The 20,495-nt window shown below is 42.0% G+C and overlaps 1 protein-coding gene across 1 annotated transcript in view; it reads right to left on the reverse strand.

Moving 5' to 3' along the window:
- LOC142276144 (uncharacterized) overlaps positions 1-19,711 on the reverse strand; it is a 165,015-nt gene extending 145,304 nt beyond the window's left edge. The window contains 10 exon segments of the mRNA XM_075332600.1: positions 9,480-10,215; positions 11,246-11,368; positions 11,529-12,030; positions 12,121-13,054; positions 15,635-16,926; positions 18,588-18,678; positions 18,876-18,973; positions 19,057-19,180; positions 19,262-19,441; positions 19,571-19,711. Of these exon segments, the coding sequence (XP_075188715.1) occupies positions 9,480-10,215; positions 11,246-11,368; positions 11,529-12,030; positions 12,121-13,054; positions 15,635-16,926; positions 18,588-18,678; positions 18,876-18,973; positions 19,057-19,180; positions 19,262-19,441; positions 19,571-19,648 (4,158 nt within the window). The 5' untranslated portion in view covers positions 19,649-19,711.
- Positions 19,712-20,495: the final 784 nt, after the last annotated feature.

Raw genomic sequence — 20,495 nt, forward strand, 5'->3', positions numbered from 1 at the left:
ATGGTTACATTCATATAGATCGTATGTGCAACACTCAGAGACCAAGTCTAAGCGTAAACTGTTTTTTACTCGGCAGTCATATTTTGAGTTGGGGAACCAGTCAAGTAAATTGTTGGCATATATGGTTAGACAGCAAAACGCTTCTAATACAGTACTGGGTATACGAGAAGCTGATGGTACGATTGTCACATCCCCAGCAGACATTTTACAAAGTGTCTGCACCTTTTATAAAACACTTGATAGCTCCAGAAGCGTTCATGGAACCCAGGACTGCTTAGACTATCTTGCAGATTTAGAGTTCCCCACTTTGAGTCAGGCACAGTGCGAGCTCCTAGATGTAGATATTACAATAGAAGAGATAACTATGGCCATATCTGAGATGGCAAGGGGGAAGGCCCCGGGCCCGGATGGCTTTCCTATAGAATTCTATGTCAAGTATTCTGAGACCCTGGCCCCGGTTCTTCTGGAAGTTTTCTCGCATTTCTCTGATGATGGCTTGTTGCCTGCTTCCTTCTATGAGGCACATATTATTGTTTTGAAGAAAGAGGGAAAGGACCCTTTGGAGTGTGGATCCTATCGACCTATATCATTAGTTAATGTTGATTATAAGATCTTCACCAAAATATTGGCATCCCGGCTCAACTCTGTCATACTGGACATAGTACATCCAGATCAGACCGGCTTTATGGCAGGGAAAAATACCTCTATAAATATTAGACGGGTCCAGTCTATAGTGCAGTACAGTACATTGGTTCCAGATAACGAGTGGGCCTTGGCTTCGCTGGATGCGGCCAAGGCATTTGACTCGGTGGAATGGCCTTTTTTATCAGCTTGTCTCCAGAGGTTTGCTTTTGGCCCTAAGTTCAGTAACTGGATTCACATGTTATATAGATCCCCTACAGCTAGACTCATAGTCAATAATATATCATCTGCACCGTTTTCTTTGAGACGAGGTACACGTCAGGGGTGCCCTTTGTCTCCTGCCCTATTTGCCTTAGTTATCGAGGCCTTGGCAATTCGGATCCGTACTCATCCATCTATCACGGGAATTACCATAGCAGATCGCACAGACACTATTGGCCTATACGCAGATGATATGGTTGTCTTCATGGATAGGGCACGTGCCACTTTGCCAGTTGTCATTGAAGCTATAAAATAGATTTGGAGAATTCTCCAGCCTTTATATTAACTGGGACAAGTCAGCCCTAATGCCATTAACACATGGGTCAGAGGTCCCGATGGATGATATGTCACCCTTGCCTGTTGTATCTAGCTTCAAATATTTAGGTATGCATATTCAGAAAGACCACACAATGGATCTTAAGATGAATATATTACCACTTTTAGATCATGTCAAACTTAAGTATAACTTATGGGGAAAATTGCCACTCTCAGTGGTCGGAAGGATAAATTTAATTAAAATGATTTTGCTTCCTAAGCTTAGCTATGCTCTGCAACATAGTGCGGTGCTGGTGCCCAGGTCCTTCTTCTCCACACTTAACTCATTCACCTCATCCTTTATTTGGGGGAAGGCTCGGCCTAAACTCCGGATGTCCATCCTACAGAGATCTAAGTCATTGGGAGGGATGGCCTTACCAGAATTTTTCCTATACTATTTAGCAGGACAACTCAAGATGCTGGGTACATGGATGCTGGACTGTCAGCTGCCTAACTCAGAGGATAATTTGGCACGTGCAATAGGGGCAGACTGTCTGTTGGGCTTTCTGGAGTCGGACAGGGCGAATGTCCCGAGGCTGTTGCCTATTTTAAGGTTGGCACGATCAGTGTGGCGACAAGCCAAAAAAGTAACGTGCTTTGAGGGGGTAGTGGCAGAGCTTCCGTTATGGGGCAATGGTTACTTTCCTACCGTAAAGGACCACCCGTCGGCACTGTTTTGGATAGCTCATGCAGTCCTCGAGTTGGGAAATCTTTATGTATCAGGAACTGCTGTTTTTAAATCTTTTGGGCAGATACAAACTGATTATAATGTTCCACGCTCACAATTCTTTAGGTATCTGCAGCTCCGTACAGCGATTCAATCTCACCTGCGGAGGACAGGGTCAGGGGCATTGATATCGTCGTTCCCAATACACACCTGTTATCGGTTGGAGTGGAATCGGTGCCGTTGCCGGTACAGGATAAATGGAGGCTCCTAATTCCCTGTCTACAGGGAGAGGAGTGGGATGAGGTACTGGAGTCTCCAACTATGGTATCTCCGTCCATCAACAATAGATTGATACAATGCTATTTTATACATCAGGCATACTTAACTCCCACTCGCTTATTTACTATGGGCCAGCGCCGATCGTCGGAATGCCCACGATGCCATGGACCAGACGCAAACTTTCTGCACATGGTGTGGAATTGCCCGATCATATACACATATTGGCAGGAAGTGACTTCCCAGTTGTCCTCAATGGTGTTGATGCCTGTTCCATGCAACTCTCTGTTGTGCCTATTTGGAGTAATGGAGGACGGGATGGGAGATCACTACATAAGAATACTTCTTAGAGAGACATTGTTCCTGGCCAGGAAATTAATTGCCTTGAGGTGGATGGGGGGTTCAAATCCAACTGTGCGAGCCTGGATTAAACTGGTTAACTCGATAATTCCATATGAGCGGGTGGTATACTTTAATAGAGGACATCCGGAAAAATTCAGGAAAATTTGGGATATGTGGAACTCCTCCCCCGGCACATTCGAAGAAACCTCAGGTTGATTACTGTTACAATAATAGATTCATACTCAGTATTGGATAATGAAGCGCATTCCAGTGGCATAGCTAGGCGGTATAGAATAGGAATAGTTATTGTTACTAATTTTTGTTTTCTTTAGGTTTAGAGACTACAGATTACATTGATTAAAATTGACTACATGCTATATATATATATAACAATAAAATAAGGGTCAGCGCTAGACCCAATGTTGCAATGGTTCTGCAGCTAATTTTTCTAGGCTAAAAACCCTTTAATGCCTAGAAATAAATTCATCTGTATAATATAGAATTACCTATATGTAAAAATTTGCGCTGAACCACAACAATACATTGAGGAATAATGTTTTATTTTGTTTTATTCTCCACTCACACCAAAAAAATATATATAGAACCTCTACTAAAACATCACATAACATAAAGGACAAATATACAAGTACTTGATTATAATTTAAAACTACTGAATATAAATCTCAAGAAAGGGTTTTATATGAACCTTTACAAAATACACAAAAGCCCATAATACAGATGAATAATAATTTATGTTACTACACCAGAGTCCTCAAATGTCACTTTGAGTCACGCACTTCACATAAGCTGCAGTTGTCTTTATAGGGTTAAATATTAACACCATATCTAGCGCATTACCGCTAGATGTGTCCAAAATGTAGCAGGCAATGAAAGTCTCTGCACTATATGTTTGTTTCTTCAGTGCAAGGCTCCAGCAGATTAAAGACAACTTTTGCGCTGTGGATTTTATAGTGTGCCTGAATACAAGTTTACAACGGGACACCGCAGATTCCTCCTTTGCAGGCTCCTGGATTCCTAGAAAGCAGATATCACTTGAGTGTTTAAATAACTTGAATACACAGGCTCCGGCAGATTAAAGGAATTTCTGCGCTGCCGGTTTTTAAATGTGCCTGATTGCAGGTCCACAGCAGGGCACTGTAAACTTCTCCTGTGCAGGCTCCTGGATTCCTAGAAAGCAGGCACCGCTTGATTAACAACCACGGGACTCCAGGGTATGAATGCCTTCCCGGGTAAGAAGTTTGAATGAAGGACACAGTCCACTTATTCTGCCACGGGTAAATTAACACTTTGACAGGTAGACAAGTCTCTGTATCGTGGGTTATTACTAAAGGTACCTGATCGCAGAATTTTCAGCGGGGGTGCAGTGGTTCCTCCCCTATGTAGGCTCCTGCGTTCCTGTAGTGGAGATACCGCCAAGGCTTTTAGTTTTCAGCAGAGCTCCAAGGTACAAAGTCCTTCTAGATTCTGAAGAATTGATTAGGGCATTCACTCTTTCCAGCAAAGTTAAACTTTGGTGGTTTGAATCCACACACAATCCGGCTGTTCCGCCGTAGAAAGAAAGTAGGTGCAAATGAGCTTGATCCGACGCGCGCGTTTCGGGGGCGTTACCGGTCCCCTTCCTCAAGGATAGCCCAACCACCACCTGTGACCCTATTTATACTCTGGTTCATTAAAATGCATTAGACTGAACCACAAGGACATACATTTAAATAGTATAAAAACATGGATTTAACTAATCAGTTATTTGCAACCTAAAAAATAACTACTCATTTAATAAATATAATACAATACACACATGAAATAATTTAGTTTAAAATTCTATTAATAAAGGTTAAAAAATATGTACATATATCTACCTATATTTATCTATAACATATACATCATACCAAAACGGAGACCCATTCTCTATTACTATTAGGAGGGAACCACAAAGATAGCCATAAATAACAATAATTATAAAAAATAAAAATCTATATATAAATTAAAAATATATTAAAAATTGTGTATATCAAAAAGGAATATTTATCCATAAAAAAGAGGGGAGGTTAGTTTAGGTAAGGGCATGAATGAATATAAATACAAAGGTGAAGACAAAGGTAATTATGAGGGGGAAGATTTTTTTATACATTATATATATTTTTATTATTATTATTAATTGAAAGCAAAAAGTTCAATATCATTGTTTAGTCCATTAGGTTTTAATGTATTAAGCTCAAAAATCCACTGGCTCTCAGCTCTGGACATTTTTTTAATAAAGTCTCCACCCCTCCAATCCTTTATAATTTTCTGAAGGCCCCATATTTTGGATCCCACTAAGGATCCTCCATGTTCCAATAGATAATGTTTGGACAGGGGGTGTTTGCTACATTTGTTTTTTATATTTCTAATGTGCTCCCTAATTCTTTTACATAGGGGTCTTATAGTCCTCCCAATATATCTTTTTTGGCACGGACATTGAATGCAGTAGATCACTCCCTTTGTTTGGCAAGTGATTAGATCCCTAATAATAATTTCTTCCTGCCCTTTAAAAAAACTTTTCCTGGTTTCACTTTTTATATTCGTACAAACAATACATTTTTTACATGGAAAAAAACCTTTCGTACTGCCAATATTGCCTTTAATCTGTCGATTGGCCATACTTTTCTGTATACTGGGTGCAACTTAATTCCCTATATTATTTGCTTTTCTATAGGTAAATTTAGGTACAGTAGGGATGAGGTCCCCTATAACTTTATCATCTTTAAGTAGATTCCAATATTTTTTTATAATGTTTTTTAAGATTTTTGCCTGCCCCGTATATTGCAGTATTATGGGTACATTAAAGTCATCCAATTTATTTTATTCTATTGGTTCAATGATCTTTTCTTGTAGTAACCTATTCCTTGAAATCTGTTTGGTCTGTTGATAGACATCTTCCAAAAACCCTTCTTTATAGCCTTTTTCCAAAAACTTTTTGGCTAAATTCACTGCCTCTATTTTGAAATCTTCTGTTTTGCTACAATTTCTATAGGCCCTAATATATTGACTCTTTGGAACGTTTAGAAGCCAAGTAGGTAGATGGCAGCTGGTTAAGGAAATATAGCTATTGCTATCAGTTGGCTTATGATACGTTTTAGTTTCAATTCTGCCATCTTCAATGAAAATATTCAAATCAAGGAATTGAATCATTTCTTTACTAGTGGCAGCAGTAAACTGTAAATGGAAATCATTCTTATTCAAACCCTCCAAAAATTCAATAAGGGAGCTTTCACTGCCTGACCAAATAAACAAAATATCGTCGATGAAGTGACGCCAAAGGACCAGGTTTTCCCGAATCACGCCACCAGAGTATATGGTAGACTCCTCCCACTTACCCATATACAAGTTAGCGTAACTTGGTGCGAACCTTGTCCCCATGGCTGTGCCCCACCGCTGTAAGTAATAATTTGCGCCATTACGAAAAAAATTATGATATAAGTATAAATTGGATGCATTCCCCCAAAAATATTACTTGCTTTTGTGAAAAAAGTCCTGATTTTTCTAAAAAATATTTAGAGGCATCACACCCCTTTTCATGTTCTATAGTTGTATATAATGACGTAACGTCGATTGAACCAAATATAAAATTATCCTCCCATTTTATTTCCTGTAAGAGTTGCGGGACCTGAGTGCTGTCTTTCAAATAGGCTGGCAGTAATGGGACACATTTCTGAAGATGGATATCTATAAATTTAGAGAGATTGGCTGTTAAACATCCAATCCCCGATATGATGGGGCGTCCCGGTGGATTCTGTAATGTTTTGTGAATCTTGGGTATATGATAAAATACTGCCAGCCTAGGTGATTGATTCATTATAAACTGAGCCTCATTTTTGTTCAAAATTCCTTGTTCACAACCCTTTTTAACCAGATTATTTAATTCTTCCTTAAAAAGCAATGTAGGGTCGGATTTCAAAATCTCGTACGTACTACTATCGCCCAAGAGTCGTGCTGTCTCCCTTTCATAATCAACCAAATCCATAATCACTATACCTCCACCTTTATCAGCAGGACGTATAGTGATTTCTTTGTTCTCTTGTAGTTGTTTGATCGCAAGTTTTTCCTTTTGTGTTAAATTATTATATATACCATTTTTTGTAGGTTTTTTAATCTGTCTGATACCATTAACAACACATTTTTTGAAAGGTCAGCAGTGAGTCTGAATATTCATTAAGTGGGTGAAAATTTGATTTACATTTGAGATCAGTATTCCTCCCTTCAACTAAAACTGATGTATTGGAGGTATTGTTTACTTGTTTCATTTGGTGGAACAGTCGACGTATCTATAGAGTCAACCAATAGATTTTGGGTTAAAAGATCCACAGAGGTTTCATGTATTGAAAAGTTCTCCTCTTCAACTACCGATCCCCTTTCCGGGGTACATTCAACCTCATCAATTATATTTCAAGTTGACTACTATCCATTGAACTCCTTCTATCACTCCTAAGGGGGATATTGAAATTTCCCTTATTGGAGTACATTGACAGACCTAAATCTCTCCCATATTTTTTCTCCTTTTTGTCAATAATTTCTTTTTCCTTTATCTGTATACGTTTTAAAATATTTTTTGATAAATTAGTAATCTCAAAATTATTTTTAAATGGTTTGATTTCCTCAAACAATTAAAGGATCTGGTTTTTGCTGCTCATTAATTGTTTCTTTCTTTTATCTATAATGAACTGGACTGCTTTCCTAGAAAAATCTTTGAACAGGTCCTCCCATTCCACTAGGGTCTGTCGGTCCCCAATGTCTCCTGAGAGAGCCTTGGAGACCACCAGACCCCTTGGAATAATATCAGCCTCCAAGTACCTTTCCAGGGTAGCTACTTCCCATAAATCACGCATTTCTTTTAAAAGCAGCTGCTCCAAGTCCCTCAGTTTTTTCTTAATACCTGGAATATTACTAGCATCTTCATTACCTACATCAGAGCTTTCTGAGTAGCCAAAAAACCTTTGAACCTTAATAATCCTATCCTTGCGGTTTTCCCATAGGTCTCCCATTGTTTTATGTTATTTTATCACTAGAGATTTCCCTACCTAAAAGTTGCAATTAATCAATCAATAGCAGTGGAGAACAAACATAGCTAGGCGGTATAGAATAGGAATAGTTATTGTTACTAATTTTCGTTTTCTTTAGGTTTAGAGACTACAGATTACATTGATTAAAATTGACTACATGCTATATATATATATATATATATATATATATATATATATATATATATATATATATATCAGTATGTACTAGCAGGATCAGTGTTGTAGCAAGCAGTTGACAAGGTCGACAGAGGTGCAGATAGTGCTATGAAAATCTTATTACCTTATCCGTTAATGTTACTATTTGTTCATGCTATTGACAGACATTCCTGGAAAGTACTTGAGTAATGCTATGTGTGATTTATTCTGTACCACATGTTTTTGAAATGAATAAAACGAAGTTAAAAAAAAAAGTAAGGGGTCGAGCGCGATAGTACCCGCCCCCATCGCACATGCAATATCTTGTGATTGCTGCCATAGCGAACATTATCGCTACGGCTGCTTCACACGCACATACCTTGTCAGCGACGTCGCGGTGACTGCCGAACAATCCCTCCTTCAAGGGGGAGGTGCGTTCGGCGTCACCGTGACATCACCGCGACGTCATGAAGCGGCCGGCCAATAGAAGCGGAGGGGCGGAGATGAGCGGGACATAACATCCCGCCCACCTCCTTCCTTCCGCATTGGCGGCGGGACGCAGGTAAGGAGAGGTTTGTCGGTCCTGCGGCTTCACACACAGCGATGTGTGGTTCTGCAGGAACGACAAACATCATCGTATCAGCAGCAGGGGCGACATTATGGAAATGAATGACGTGACACAGATCAGCGATTTTTGACTGTTTTACGCTCGTTCATCGTCGCTCCTAGGATTTACACATTGCGATGTCGCTACCTGCGCCGGATGTGCGTCACTAACGACGTGACCCCGACGATATATCAGTAGCGATGTCGCAACGTGTAAAGTACCCCTAACTGTAATGAATGGCAGATGGCTGAGATTGGGAGTTAGGAAGAAGAGGGAGGAGGAATGTTGGGTATTTTTGGGGGAGGGTTGCAATACTCTCCATATAGTGAATATAGACTAAATTACTTACCGGTAATGGGATTTTCCGGAGTCCATGACAGCACCCACTTGAGAGAGGGATCATCCCCTTCAGAACAGGAAACCTACAGATAAAAAAGGGCGGTCCCTCTCCCTCATCAGTTGGTTTTCAGAGCATGTGAGAGGAACCGCAGTGGATTTGTATGACACAAAAATAAAAGAACCAAGAAGGACCACATCCACCAAGGGGGTGAGTAAATTTATAAGGGTGGGGTGTGCGGGTGCTGTCGTGGCCTCCGAAAAATCTCATTACCAGTAAGTAATTTAGTCTTTTCCTATTACCACAACAGCACCCACTTGAGAGACTTTCAGAGATACCGCCACCTAGGGAGAGACCACTGCGTGTAGTACTGATCTTCCGAAAGTAAGGTCTGAAGCAGAGGGTAGGTCCAATTTATAGTGATTATAGAATGTGGAAGGTGAGGACCAAGTAGCAGCCTTACATATGTGAGTGATAGAGACATCCGCCTTCTCAGCCCAGGAAGATGCCAGTGCTTGAATAGAATGAGCTCGCACACTATGTGGCAATGGTTCTTCTTTAGCTGTATATGCCAGAGAAATTGCCTCCCTCACCCATCTTGCTAATGTGCTTCTTTTTGTCACCTGACACCCTTTCCTATGGCCTTGAAAGGATATGAACAAAGACCTAAGGTGTCTACAGGAAGCTGTTCTAGCAATGTACTCAAGTAAGACGTTACGGACATCCAAGGTATGGTACATATATTCCTTAGGTTTGACCGGATTAGGAAAAAAATGAAGGCAAAATAATCTCCTGACTTCTGTGAAAATGGGAAGCTACCTTAGGCAAGTAAGTAGGGTCTGTTTTAAGAATTTTGTCAGGAAAGACCTGTAGATACGGAGGATCAATGGATAGAGCCTGGATATTGCTAATGCGGCGAGCAGAGGTTAAGGCGACCAGCAGACAGGTTTTTAAGGAAATTAGTTTATCCAAAGCTGACTGCAGGGGCTCAAAGGGGGGCCCTGTCAGGGCGTCTAACACCAAATTGAGGTCCCAAGGGGGAGGATTGGGAATATGAACCAGCTGTCTGCGTTCACATGCCTTAACAAAATGCATGACCCATCGATTATCAGCTATGTTAGAATTGTAGAGGGCCCCTAGAGCTTTGAGTGTATTCAGGGAAAGACCCATGTCTCGACCAGATTGGAGAAACTTCAATATAGATGAGATAAGAACTACCTCTGGAGAGGAGTTAGGAGAAAATTCAAGAAATTTTCTCCAGACTCGACTATATTGTCTGGTCGTCACCGGTTTCGTACTGTGAAGAAGGGTATTAATCAGTTGTTGGGAAAAACCATGTGCGGCTAACAACTCCCTTTCAAAGTTCATGCCGTCAAGTTCAAGCCCTTGACGTGGGGATGATGGATAGGCCCTTGGGATAGTAGATTCGGTCTGGACGGGAGAACCCAGGGGTCTGTAACCGACATGCTCGCGAGAAGGGAGAACCAAGAACGTCTGGGCCAAAAGGGCGCTATCATAATGACCCTTGCCTGTTCTTCTCTGATTTTCCTGAGAACTACCGGAAGCAGAATCATCAGGGGAAAGGCATATGCTAGGCTGAAAGTCCAGGGTATCTGCAGGGCATCTACAACAGTCGGATTGTCTGTTTTGTTTAGAGAACAGAATTGCTCAATTTGTTTGTTTCTCTTGGTGGCAAACAAATCTATCACCGGACGGCCCCACCAGTGAACAATCTGAAGAAACACCTCAGTTCAATTTTCCATTCCCCTTGATGGAGAGTGTGGCAGCTCAGAAAATCTGCTCTGTCGTTGTCCACCCCTCGGATATGAAGGGCTGAGAAGGACAGAAGACTTTGCTCGGCGAGACTCAAAATCCTGGCAGCCGTTGTCACGAGAGAACCAGACCGTGTACCTTCCTGGTGGTTGATATAGGAAACTACTGTCTGGTTGTCGGAGAGGATTCGAACATGGGTCTGTTGTAGGAGAGGAAGGAACTGCACTAGCACCTGTTCGACCGCCAGTAGTTCCTTGAAGTTGGAGGAAGTGTGCCTTTCATGGTGAGACCAGAGACCTTGTGCTATAGTGTCCCCCAAGTGAGCCCCCCACCCCCAAGGGCTGGCATCTGTCGTCACTATATTGGTGAGATGAATGTGCCGCAGTTTTCCGGTGGTCAGGTTGGACTCTGTCATCCACCAAACAAGGGAATCCTGTGCTGCTCTGGTCAGTGTCAGACTGGACTTGACAGCGCAACGTAGAGTTTTTGCTGCCGACAAGACCTCCCATTGTAGAGTCCTGGTATGGAGTAGTGCCCAGAGAACTGCAGGGATACAGGACGTCATGGAGCCTAATAAGGACATGCCGTCCCTTAGGGATATGTACGGATAGACCTGCATGTGTAGAATTTTTCTCTGGATTTTTTCGTCTGGTAGAAAACAACGTTGTTGACAAGAGTCCAGTAACATGCCTAGAAAAGACTGAAAGGCGGTCGGGGTTAGCTTGGATTTTTTAGATTCAGAATCCATCCAAGTCATTGAAGGGTAAACATAGTGTGATTGAGGCGAGTTGTACATTCATCCGCCGTTTTACCCACTATCAGGAGATCGTCTAAATAAGAGATTATCAAGGTCTGACGTTCCCTTAAATGTGCTGTGACTTCTGCCATAATCTTTGTGAAAATTCGAGGAGCCAGTGAAACTCCGAAGGGCATTGCTACAAATTGAAAATGTCTTATTGATTTATTTATCAAGACAGCTACCCTTAAATATTGTTGATGATGTGGGTGGACAGGAATGTGATAGTACGCATCTTTTAAGTCTAAGACTGACATGTAATAATTGGGGAAAAGGAGTTTTGTGACTGACTGACTGACTGGATTGATTCCATCTTAAATGGTCGATATTTTAAGAAGAGGATCAGTTTTTTCAGATTGATTATTGTTCTGTAAGAGCCATCTGGCTTTGTAACCAGAAAAAGAGGAGAGTAGAAACCTTGGCCCCGTTGATGGGCAGGGACCTCAACTAGGACCCGTTTTGTAACGAGAGTGAGGACTTCAGTCACAAAACCAGTATGTTGTTCTGACGTTTTCCTAGTAGGGGTTAAAACAAAGGATTGTGGAGGTATGGAAGTAAATTCTAAATGAAGACCTTCAAAGATGACATTGATGATGAAGGAGCTACATATAATGGTCTTCCAGATGGTACTGTAGAAGCGGAGTCTACCTCCCACAGGGAGGTCAATGTTACTGTTTATGTTGTTTTCTCCTGAATGATGCGCCACCAAACAAGGAACCCTTGGAACCTGACGTGCGAGGGTCATATTTTTCCCGGCGCTCTGACCTGTTGGGCTGTAATTGACACTTTTTGTAGGATTTCCTACAGGTAGGAAAGTATGTGTTAGGGAACGCCTTCTTATTATCCCCAGCTTTAGTGAGAATGTCGTCTAACTCAGGCCCAAAAACTCACCCTGACAAGGCAGTGTGCACAAGTTTGTCTTTGAAGACGTGTCCCCCTTCCATGATTTTAACCACAGTGCGCGTCGAGCAGCATTAGAAGATCCCGCAGATCGGGCCGCCAAACGTACGGAATCAGCAGAGGCGTCAGCAAGGTAGACCGCTGCGTCCTTCAGGAGTGGGATGGACAAGAGTAACTTTTCTCTAGAAGAACCAGATTTAATTTGCTTTTCTAACTGGTCTACCCATATTGACAGTGACCTAGCCGTGCAAGTTGCAGAAATGGCAGGCTTTAGTGCTGCGGCCGAGGCTTCCCAGGTTCTTCTCAGGTAAGTATCAGATTTCCTGTCAAGGGCATCCTTCAGGAAACCCATATCTTTAAATGGAAGTGCTGATTTCTTAGAAGATTTTGCAACTGCCACATCCACTTTAGGCACTTTACACCATTGAGAGAGGTCATCATCATCATCAAAGGAATATCGTGTTTTAGAAGAGGATGGAAGAAAGCCCCTATTATCCTGCTTCTGCCACTCCTTCCTGATTAGGGCTTTAATCGTATCGTTCACTGGGAAAGATTTACATTTCTTTTGAGATAATCCTGAGAAATTAGTATCCTCAGTGGACTTAGTAGGTTTGGTATCCTGAATCCCCATGGTGGAGCGAACAGCCCTGACAAGGCCATCCATCCCCTCCAGAGGAAAGCACGATTTCCCTGCTTCATCTGAGGAGGAAGAACTATCAGAGGAAGAAACGTTCGACCTGGTTTCCGAACTAAGGGCTGAGGATGAATCGGGGCAAGTAATTTGTTTCCTATGTTTTTTTGACCCCTTTAACGATTTTAAAGATGACTGAACTTTGGTGTGGATAAGTTCCCTAAGATCTGCCACTGGGGATAGGATGTAGGGGCTTCTTCCCATACAGTCTGCTTGATACAGGGCTACCAAAGTCTTTTTTTATAAGAACTGGGTAATTTTCAGGCACACAAGGGCCATTCTTTATTTTTCTGCTCGGCAGAAAACTTCCTATGTACCTAAACACAGTTATAGACAAGAAGGGGGACATTAGCTATTGGAGTACTTTCACGAAGATCACTCACCCATAGCAAGAAAGACGGATACCGAAGCTAGAGACAGAGACGAGGTGATTGTCTGGCCGACTCTAGAGGGTTGAGAACCGAGATTTTCATGATCCTCCTTCCTCTTGCGACCTGTAGTAATACCTCTGGAGTGACTATCTGCACTGCTGCTCTTTCGCTTGGATGGAGCTTGGGATGGTTCCCGAGTAGTATCCCGGGATGCGGGTGATTGCGGGCTGTCCATAGCTGGAGAGGGTCGGAGTAAGCACCACTCTGTCAGGGTTCAACTTCATTTTTAAGATGGAGGATGCCAAGCCCCCTCCAGCGTCTCTTCCTCTGGATCAGATACCCCAGAAGTGCTCACAAGCACTTCCAAGTTACAGCTGCGGTGGCCAACCAGCGTGCAGGCGAGCAGCCAGGCACATCCGGGTCACCCTGCCCGCGCGTGCACGGCCGTGTGCAACCCGGAAGTGTCAGTACAGACACACGTGCGACGCAGTAGGGAGAGCACCTTGCCCGACCGCGCTATCTCAAGAAGTCACCGGGTAGCCATGAGGGAAGCAGCACTTACCCTCCCGCAGACGTGGTTCCCCTGGCGGCCTCACCCGGACCAGAGACAACCAATGCAGGAACACTAGGAGGGCGAAGTCCACCACAGGAGCTCCACCGACCGTGCCTCCAAACCCAGAGCTCTGCCATTCCCGCAGACACCGCACGTACACTACTGGAGCCCAGGTACCTATAGGTTCCGATCCATCAGAACAGGAAACCAACTGATGAGGGAGAGGGACCGCCCTTTTTTATCTGTAGGTTTCCCGTCCTGAAGGGGCGGACCCCTCTCTCAAGTGGGTGCTGTCGTGGCGATAGGAAAATAAAAATATAACATTGTGAAATGTTCGATGCACATGGAATATTGCTTTATTTAATTTTTAGAAAACAGACGTCTATTAGTAACTGCATGTATGATTCTAATGTAACTTCTAACGTGCTTTCCGTTCGTTTACTTTTACTGTCACGTTTGTGTTTTCTTGTTGAATTTGTCAAATTTATATTTTCTCCACATGTGAATTTTTTTTCCAATATATATTTTATTTCAATTTTTCACAAAACAATCGATACATATCACAATCGAAGTAACACTACGATAATATTAACAACCACCACAAAGCAAAATAAGGAAAAAGGAAAAGAAAAAAAAGATGAAAAAAAAGAAAGGGGGAAGGGGAAGACACCAATTCGGTCTATTCTATAGGTAGGAGTCAATAATACAAATACATCAAAATCCCGTGGGACAAATAGTATGTAATGAAAATTCCCCAATTTTTCGGAATTCGCTTTCTTCTCTCTACATTATGGCCAAGTGTAAACTCATAATGAAAATGAGGATTAATTTTCCTGACAAGCTCCTCAACCGAGGGAACTGAAGGGAGTTTCCACTTTATAGCCTGACATCGTCTGGCCGAGGTAAGTATATCAGCAATAACAGGTTTCACATTTTAGGGGAAGTTATCAAGTCCTACATTCAGGATTGCCAGTGGATCATCCATAATTACACGAACACCAGTTACAGATGAAATTAGAACAAACACCTGCTCCCAAAATACCATAACTTTAGGACAGGACCACCATACATGCCCCAGCGTGCCTTTCTGAAGACAGGCTGTCCAACAGAATGGGGAGTAATCAGGGATCATCAGAGCCATTTTGCGTGAAAACAGATACCACCTTGTATGAATTTATATAATTTGTTCTAGGTGATTTATACAAGCGGAGGTCCTATAAGTCTATTCCGAGGCGGCCCACCATTGTTGAGGGAAGAATGTTTTCAGCTCTTGCTCCCATTTTATCACGTATGACAACTTCAGATCTTCCAATGGGGAGCTTAAAAAACTATATAACATTGAGACCCCTTTAATATTATATTCCTCTTTTGAAAAAGTCTATGTAGATCGAGAGGAGGTGAATTGTACCCAATATCAGGTCCTGTACTAAGATGTCTCACTTGGAGGTATTGATAAATACAGCTTCAATGTAATCAAAATTTCTCAACCATCTCCGAAAAGGACGTTAACTGAGACTCTCTATAAATAGCTGCAAATTTAGAAATGCCACTCTCTTCCCAATTAGCAAGGCTTAAATAAGGGATACGGGTTTCTAAGAATGTAATAGAAATATCCAATAAAAAAAAAGAGTGATTCCCTTCACCCCACCTTTTCCACCAATACCAAGGAGAGGAGATAGTGGGGAAGTCAAAAATTGCATCAGATGTTTAATTACCTCTACTTCAAAAGGCTTCAAGTAACCCATGTGAATTGTTCTTAGAGGTCAACAAATTATAATTTTCAAGTAAAACAGTTCTGACCTTCTAGGTATGATAATGACTTCTACACTTTTAAGATTTGTGATGTTTAAAAAGAATCCATTTGTGTGCAAAATATTTCCCTCATTCTACCCATGTCAAGGGTTTCTCCCCTGTGTGAATTCTTTTGTGTCTTGCAAGACTTGATGTTTGTGTAAAACGTCTCCCACACTCTGAACATGAAAAAGGCTTCTCCCCTGTGTGAGTTCTCTGATGTCTAACAAAAGCTGATTGATCTGCAAAACATTTCCCACATTCTGAACATGAAAAAGGCTTCTCCCCTGTGTGAGTTCTCTGATGTTTAACAAGACCTGATTGATTTGCAAAACATTTCCCACATTCTGAACATGAAAAAGGCTTCTCCCCTTTGTGAATTGTCTGGTGTGTAAGAAAATTTGATTTTCGGTTAAAATATCTCCCACATTCTGAACATGAAAAAAGCTTCTCCCCTGTGTGAGTTCTCTGATGTCTAACAAGACCTGATTGATTTGCAAAACATTTCCTACATTCTGAACATGAAAAAGGCTTCTCCCCTGTGTGAGCTTTCTGATGTCTAACAAGATCTGATTGATATGCAAAATATTTCCCACATTCTGAACATGGAAAAGGCTTCTCCCCTGTGTGAATTGTCTGGTGTGTAAGAAGTTTTGATTTTAGGTTAAAATATATCCCACATTCTGAACATGAAAAAGGCTTCTCCCCTGTGTGAATTCTTTGGTGACTTGCAAGGCTTGATGTTTGGGTAAAACTTCTCCCACATTCTGAACATGAAAAAGGCTTCTCCCCTGTGTGAGTTCTCTGATGTTTAACAAAACATGATTGATCTGCAAAACATTTCCTGCATTCTGAACATGAAAAAGGCTTCTCCCCTGTGTGAGTTCTCTGATGTGTAACAAGAGTTGTTTTATGTGCAAAACATTTCCCACATTCTGAACATAAATATGGTTTCTCCCCTGTGTGAGTTCTCTGATGTGTAACAAAATGTGATTTATTGCCAAAACATTTCCCACATTCTAAACATGCAAATGGTTTTTCCCCTGTGTGAGTTATCTGGTAACTAACAGATTCTGAAGAAATTCTTTTCTCCTCTGTGTCATTTTTGTTATTAATTTTTTGATATTCTGAAGTTGAAAATGGCTTATTTGCTGTAAGAGCACTTTTATTTTTAATGCTGCTTTTGTGACATTTATATTTCTTAATAGTCTGTGATGAATCAGAAGGTAGGACTTGTTTAATAAAATCAGATAATAAATCTTTGCTGTAAAGGGAAGATGATATATCTGGAATAGAGTCATTCACTTCAGTTATATCTTGTATGATATCAAGGTCATCTGATTTAAAAATTGAAGATGTCAGTTGTGCCTCTAATCTCCTGGTACAGTCATCTGTCAAGAATAAAAGTTATCTTCAATAATATATACAAATTTAAAGATATATTTTATAAAATAGGTTGTAATGCTGTTACCAGCGTCCCCGCACTGTCCTGCACCTTTTCCCAGGGTAGGTCTCCTAGGACTGCGCTTAGCTCACGCTCATATATTCTTAAAGGGCCAGCGTGCACCTAACCCGGAAGTTCCTCCCAACCTATGGTTAAGAGGTAATAGGTATTTAAGGCATCCTCCCCCTATGGGACGTGCTTGGGCAATGTGGTCTATCCTTAGAGATGCGTTGATAGTTGTCAGTTACCGTGCTGCTTGCTGAGTCGTATGCTGTGTGTGTTAACACGTGTTTGTTTCCTAGCATCCACTCTAGATGCTGCATCTATCTATACCAGCTGTGTCTGCCATACCTCCTGCATCTATCTATACCAGCTCTGCATACTATATCTGCTGCACCTGCTTACACCAGCCATCCCGTCTGCACCCGACCACATCTGTGACTGTCAGTATCCAATCGTAGAACCCTGCGGTCAGCCAACACAGTACAAAGACTCTTTGGCATAGCATCTGGTGGCTACCTCTCAGCACAGGCCTATTCTCACCATTAGAGGCTGAACATGTGAACTTATAATGAACATGGTAAATAAAAAACAATCGTGTAATTGCACTTTTTTTTGCAATTTCACTGCACTTGGAATTTTTTCCCCATTTTTCAGTACACCATCTGATAAAATGAATAGTGTAGTTCAAAAGTACAACTCTTCAGGCAAAAAAAAAATCCCTGATATGTCTATGTTGACGGAAAAATAAAAAAGCTATGCTTCTTGGAAGTTAAAGGGTGAAAAACTAAAATTCCCCAGGGGTGAAGGTGTTAAATTTTAGAAATCCTGTGGGTGGGCTGCCCGGCCTCCATGTACCCACTGTGGGGTAATTCTAACCTCCCTCATATGTTACAGTTACCCTGTGCTGAACTCTGGATATAAACGCCCCTATCAGCACATTCATCAGAAGGGAGAGAAGGAAGATCTATCAATAAGAGGCCGAGATTCTAGGAATATGCAGTCATTGCTCTCAGTGGGAGAAACAATAAGAATTTTGTTATTATGATGCTTATTAATGGAGAACAAAAATAAAATAAATGATGTTACAAAGCAAGCTTTCCAGATACTGAGGTCTCTTCATCAACTACAAGATTATTATTTTGTTTCTCCCACTGAGAGCAATCAATCTTTATTCAACGGGAGAACACGGCACCAAACTAAGAATCTAGGAGGTCAGCAACATCATTACCCTCAGTTTTCTCTTAGGGGTCCACCATACAGATTAGATTCTTCTTCCCATGATTTTCTAAGTTGTCTGCACATTCTACGTACACTGTCATTTTGCTTTACAGATTAGAGATCTGGGCAGCTAAGGGTCAATGTTTTCTAATTTCAGGTGATAGGATGGATCCTACCTGTAAGATATGGCTGATACAGATCTCACTACAACAGAAGAACGTCCAATGCCCAAAATAATGGGGACAGTTTTGGGTGGAGGAGCATGTGGTGGTCTAGCAGAAGAATGGTGACCATTTGATATGGCCGGACTACAACCCTGATAAAGCAGCCACAGCCGGTGACGGAGAAGAATCTGTGACTTCTCTGCATTTAGTGGTCACTACTCACCTGGGCGGTTATCTGTAGGAACCTCCTCTTTACTCCGCTCATCACCCCTCACATATGTCTCTGTAGTATTAATATGGGGCAGATCTTCCCCCTGAAACAAATATTGTAAAAGTCACAGACAGATGGAGAAGTCACATCTATGATCAGCTCTAATCCTGCCATCTCCACCGCTCTCATTACACAAGTATAAACCATATAATACTGGAGGATAAAACAAGACTGAGCACAAGACCTTCACAGCCGTCTACACATCATAGGGAGATTTCATGGCTCCTTCTCTCCATCTACCTGATGATCCTGAGGAACATCGGGGTCTTCTTGTTTACAGTCCTGTGGGAGAAGAGGACGGGGACTTCTCTCTGGTGTTGTCCTCTTACTGGATAGAACTGGAGGAGACACATATAGGGACTGAATTCATTCCTTACATACAGATAATTATAGGCCGTGTGTATTTTGTTCTGTCTATTACCTGGTGATGCGAGGGGCTGGGGATCCTCCATCATGACGTCCTTGTACAGATCTTTGTGTCCTTCTAAATACTCCCACTCCTCCATGGAGAAATAGACGGTGACGTCCTGACACCTTATAGGCACCTGACACATACAATGATACCGTCACCCCCGATCCCTTCATAGCATTACTGTATAATGTCCCGGCATTCCCAGCAGTGTCACCTCTCCAGTCAGCAGCTCAATCATCTTGTAGGTGAGTTCTAGGATCTTCTGGTCATTGATGTCCTCATGTATCGGGGGGTGAGGTGGAGGCCCCGTGATTGGGCTCAGGGGTCTTCCCCATCCCTCAGACACAGGGGCCTGACAGCGCTCACTAGAGGTCTTCTTCACTACTGTGTAATCCTGGTTATGGAGAGACACAGTAAGAAATCTCACTCCAGACATTTCCAGAGTCCTCACCTCTCCAGTTCTGTCCATCTGTTATTCCCATAGATAAGAATGATGTAATGTGACGTCATCAGAATCTCTCACCTCTCCAGTAAGCCGGAAGAGGATCTCTAGGGTGAGGTGTAATATCCTCTCCGCCATCTTGTCCCTGTCCATATCCATCCTTCACGGGGCAATCAGGAGAATTCTCTTATATAGAAGATCTCCACTGAGAGGATCCGATATTATAAGGCCCTGAATGGGAAAGAGATGAGCAGATATGTAAAATTAATGGAGATAAGTGATATAAATGAATAAATATTATTATTATTATTATTAGAATAAGGGAAGTGAGATATCATTTGGGTAGGGAAAAAAATTCAACATGAAATGTGATATGTAAGTAGTAAAACCGACCGATAAAAGTAGTACATAACCATATTTTTCGGACTATAAGACACACCGGACCATAAGACGCACGCTGGTTTTAGGAGGAAAATAGGAAAATAAAAGTTCAAGCAAAAAATTTGGTCATGACACACTTATGGGGCGAGGATCTGCTGCTGACACTGTTATGGGGTAATGTCTTGCTCATATACTCCCCATATACTCCCGATGCTGCTCATATACTCCCCATCCTGCTTATATACTCCCCAAGCTGCTCATATACTCCCCATGCTGCTCATAAACTCCCCATGCTGCTCATATACTCCCCATGCTGCTCATATACTCCCCATGCTGCTCATATACTCCCCATGCTGCTCATATACTCCCCATGCTGCTCATATACTCCCCATGCTGCTCATATACTCCCATCCTGCTCATATACTCCCCAAGCTGCACATATACTCCCCATGCTGCTCATATACTCCCCAAGCTGCTCATATACTTCCCCATGCTGCTCATATACTCCCCATGCTGCTCATATACTCCCCATGCTGCTCATATACCCCCCAGCCTGCTCATATACTCCCCAGCCTGCTTGTCATGGTTCACCTCCCTGTCCACATGGCTAGGGGGCGGAGCCTTC

The sequence above is a fragment of the Anomaloglossus baeobatrachus genome, unplaced genomic scaffold, assembly GCF_048569485.1.
Source record: "Anomaloglossus baeobatrachus isolate aAnoBae1 unplaced genomic scaffold, aAnoBae1.hap1 Scaffold_393, whole genome shotgun sequence".
Lineage (NCBI taxonomy): Eukaryota > Metazoa > Chordata > Amphibia > Anura > Aromobatidae > Anomaloglossus > Anomaloglossus baeobatrachus.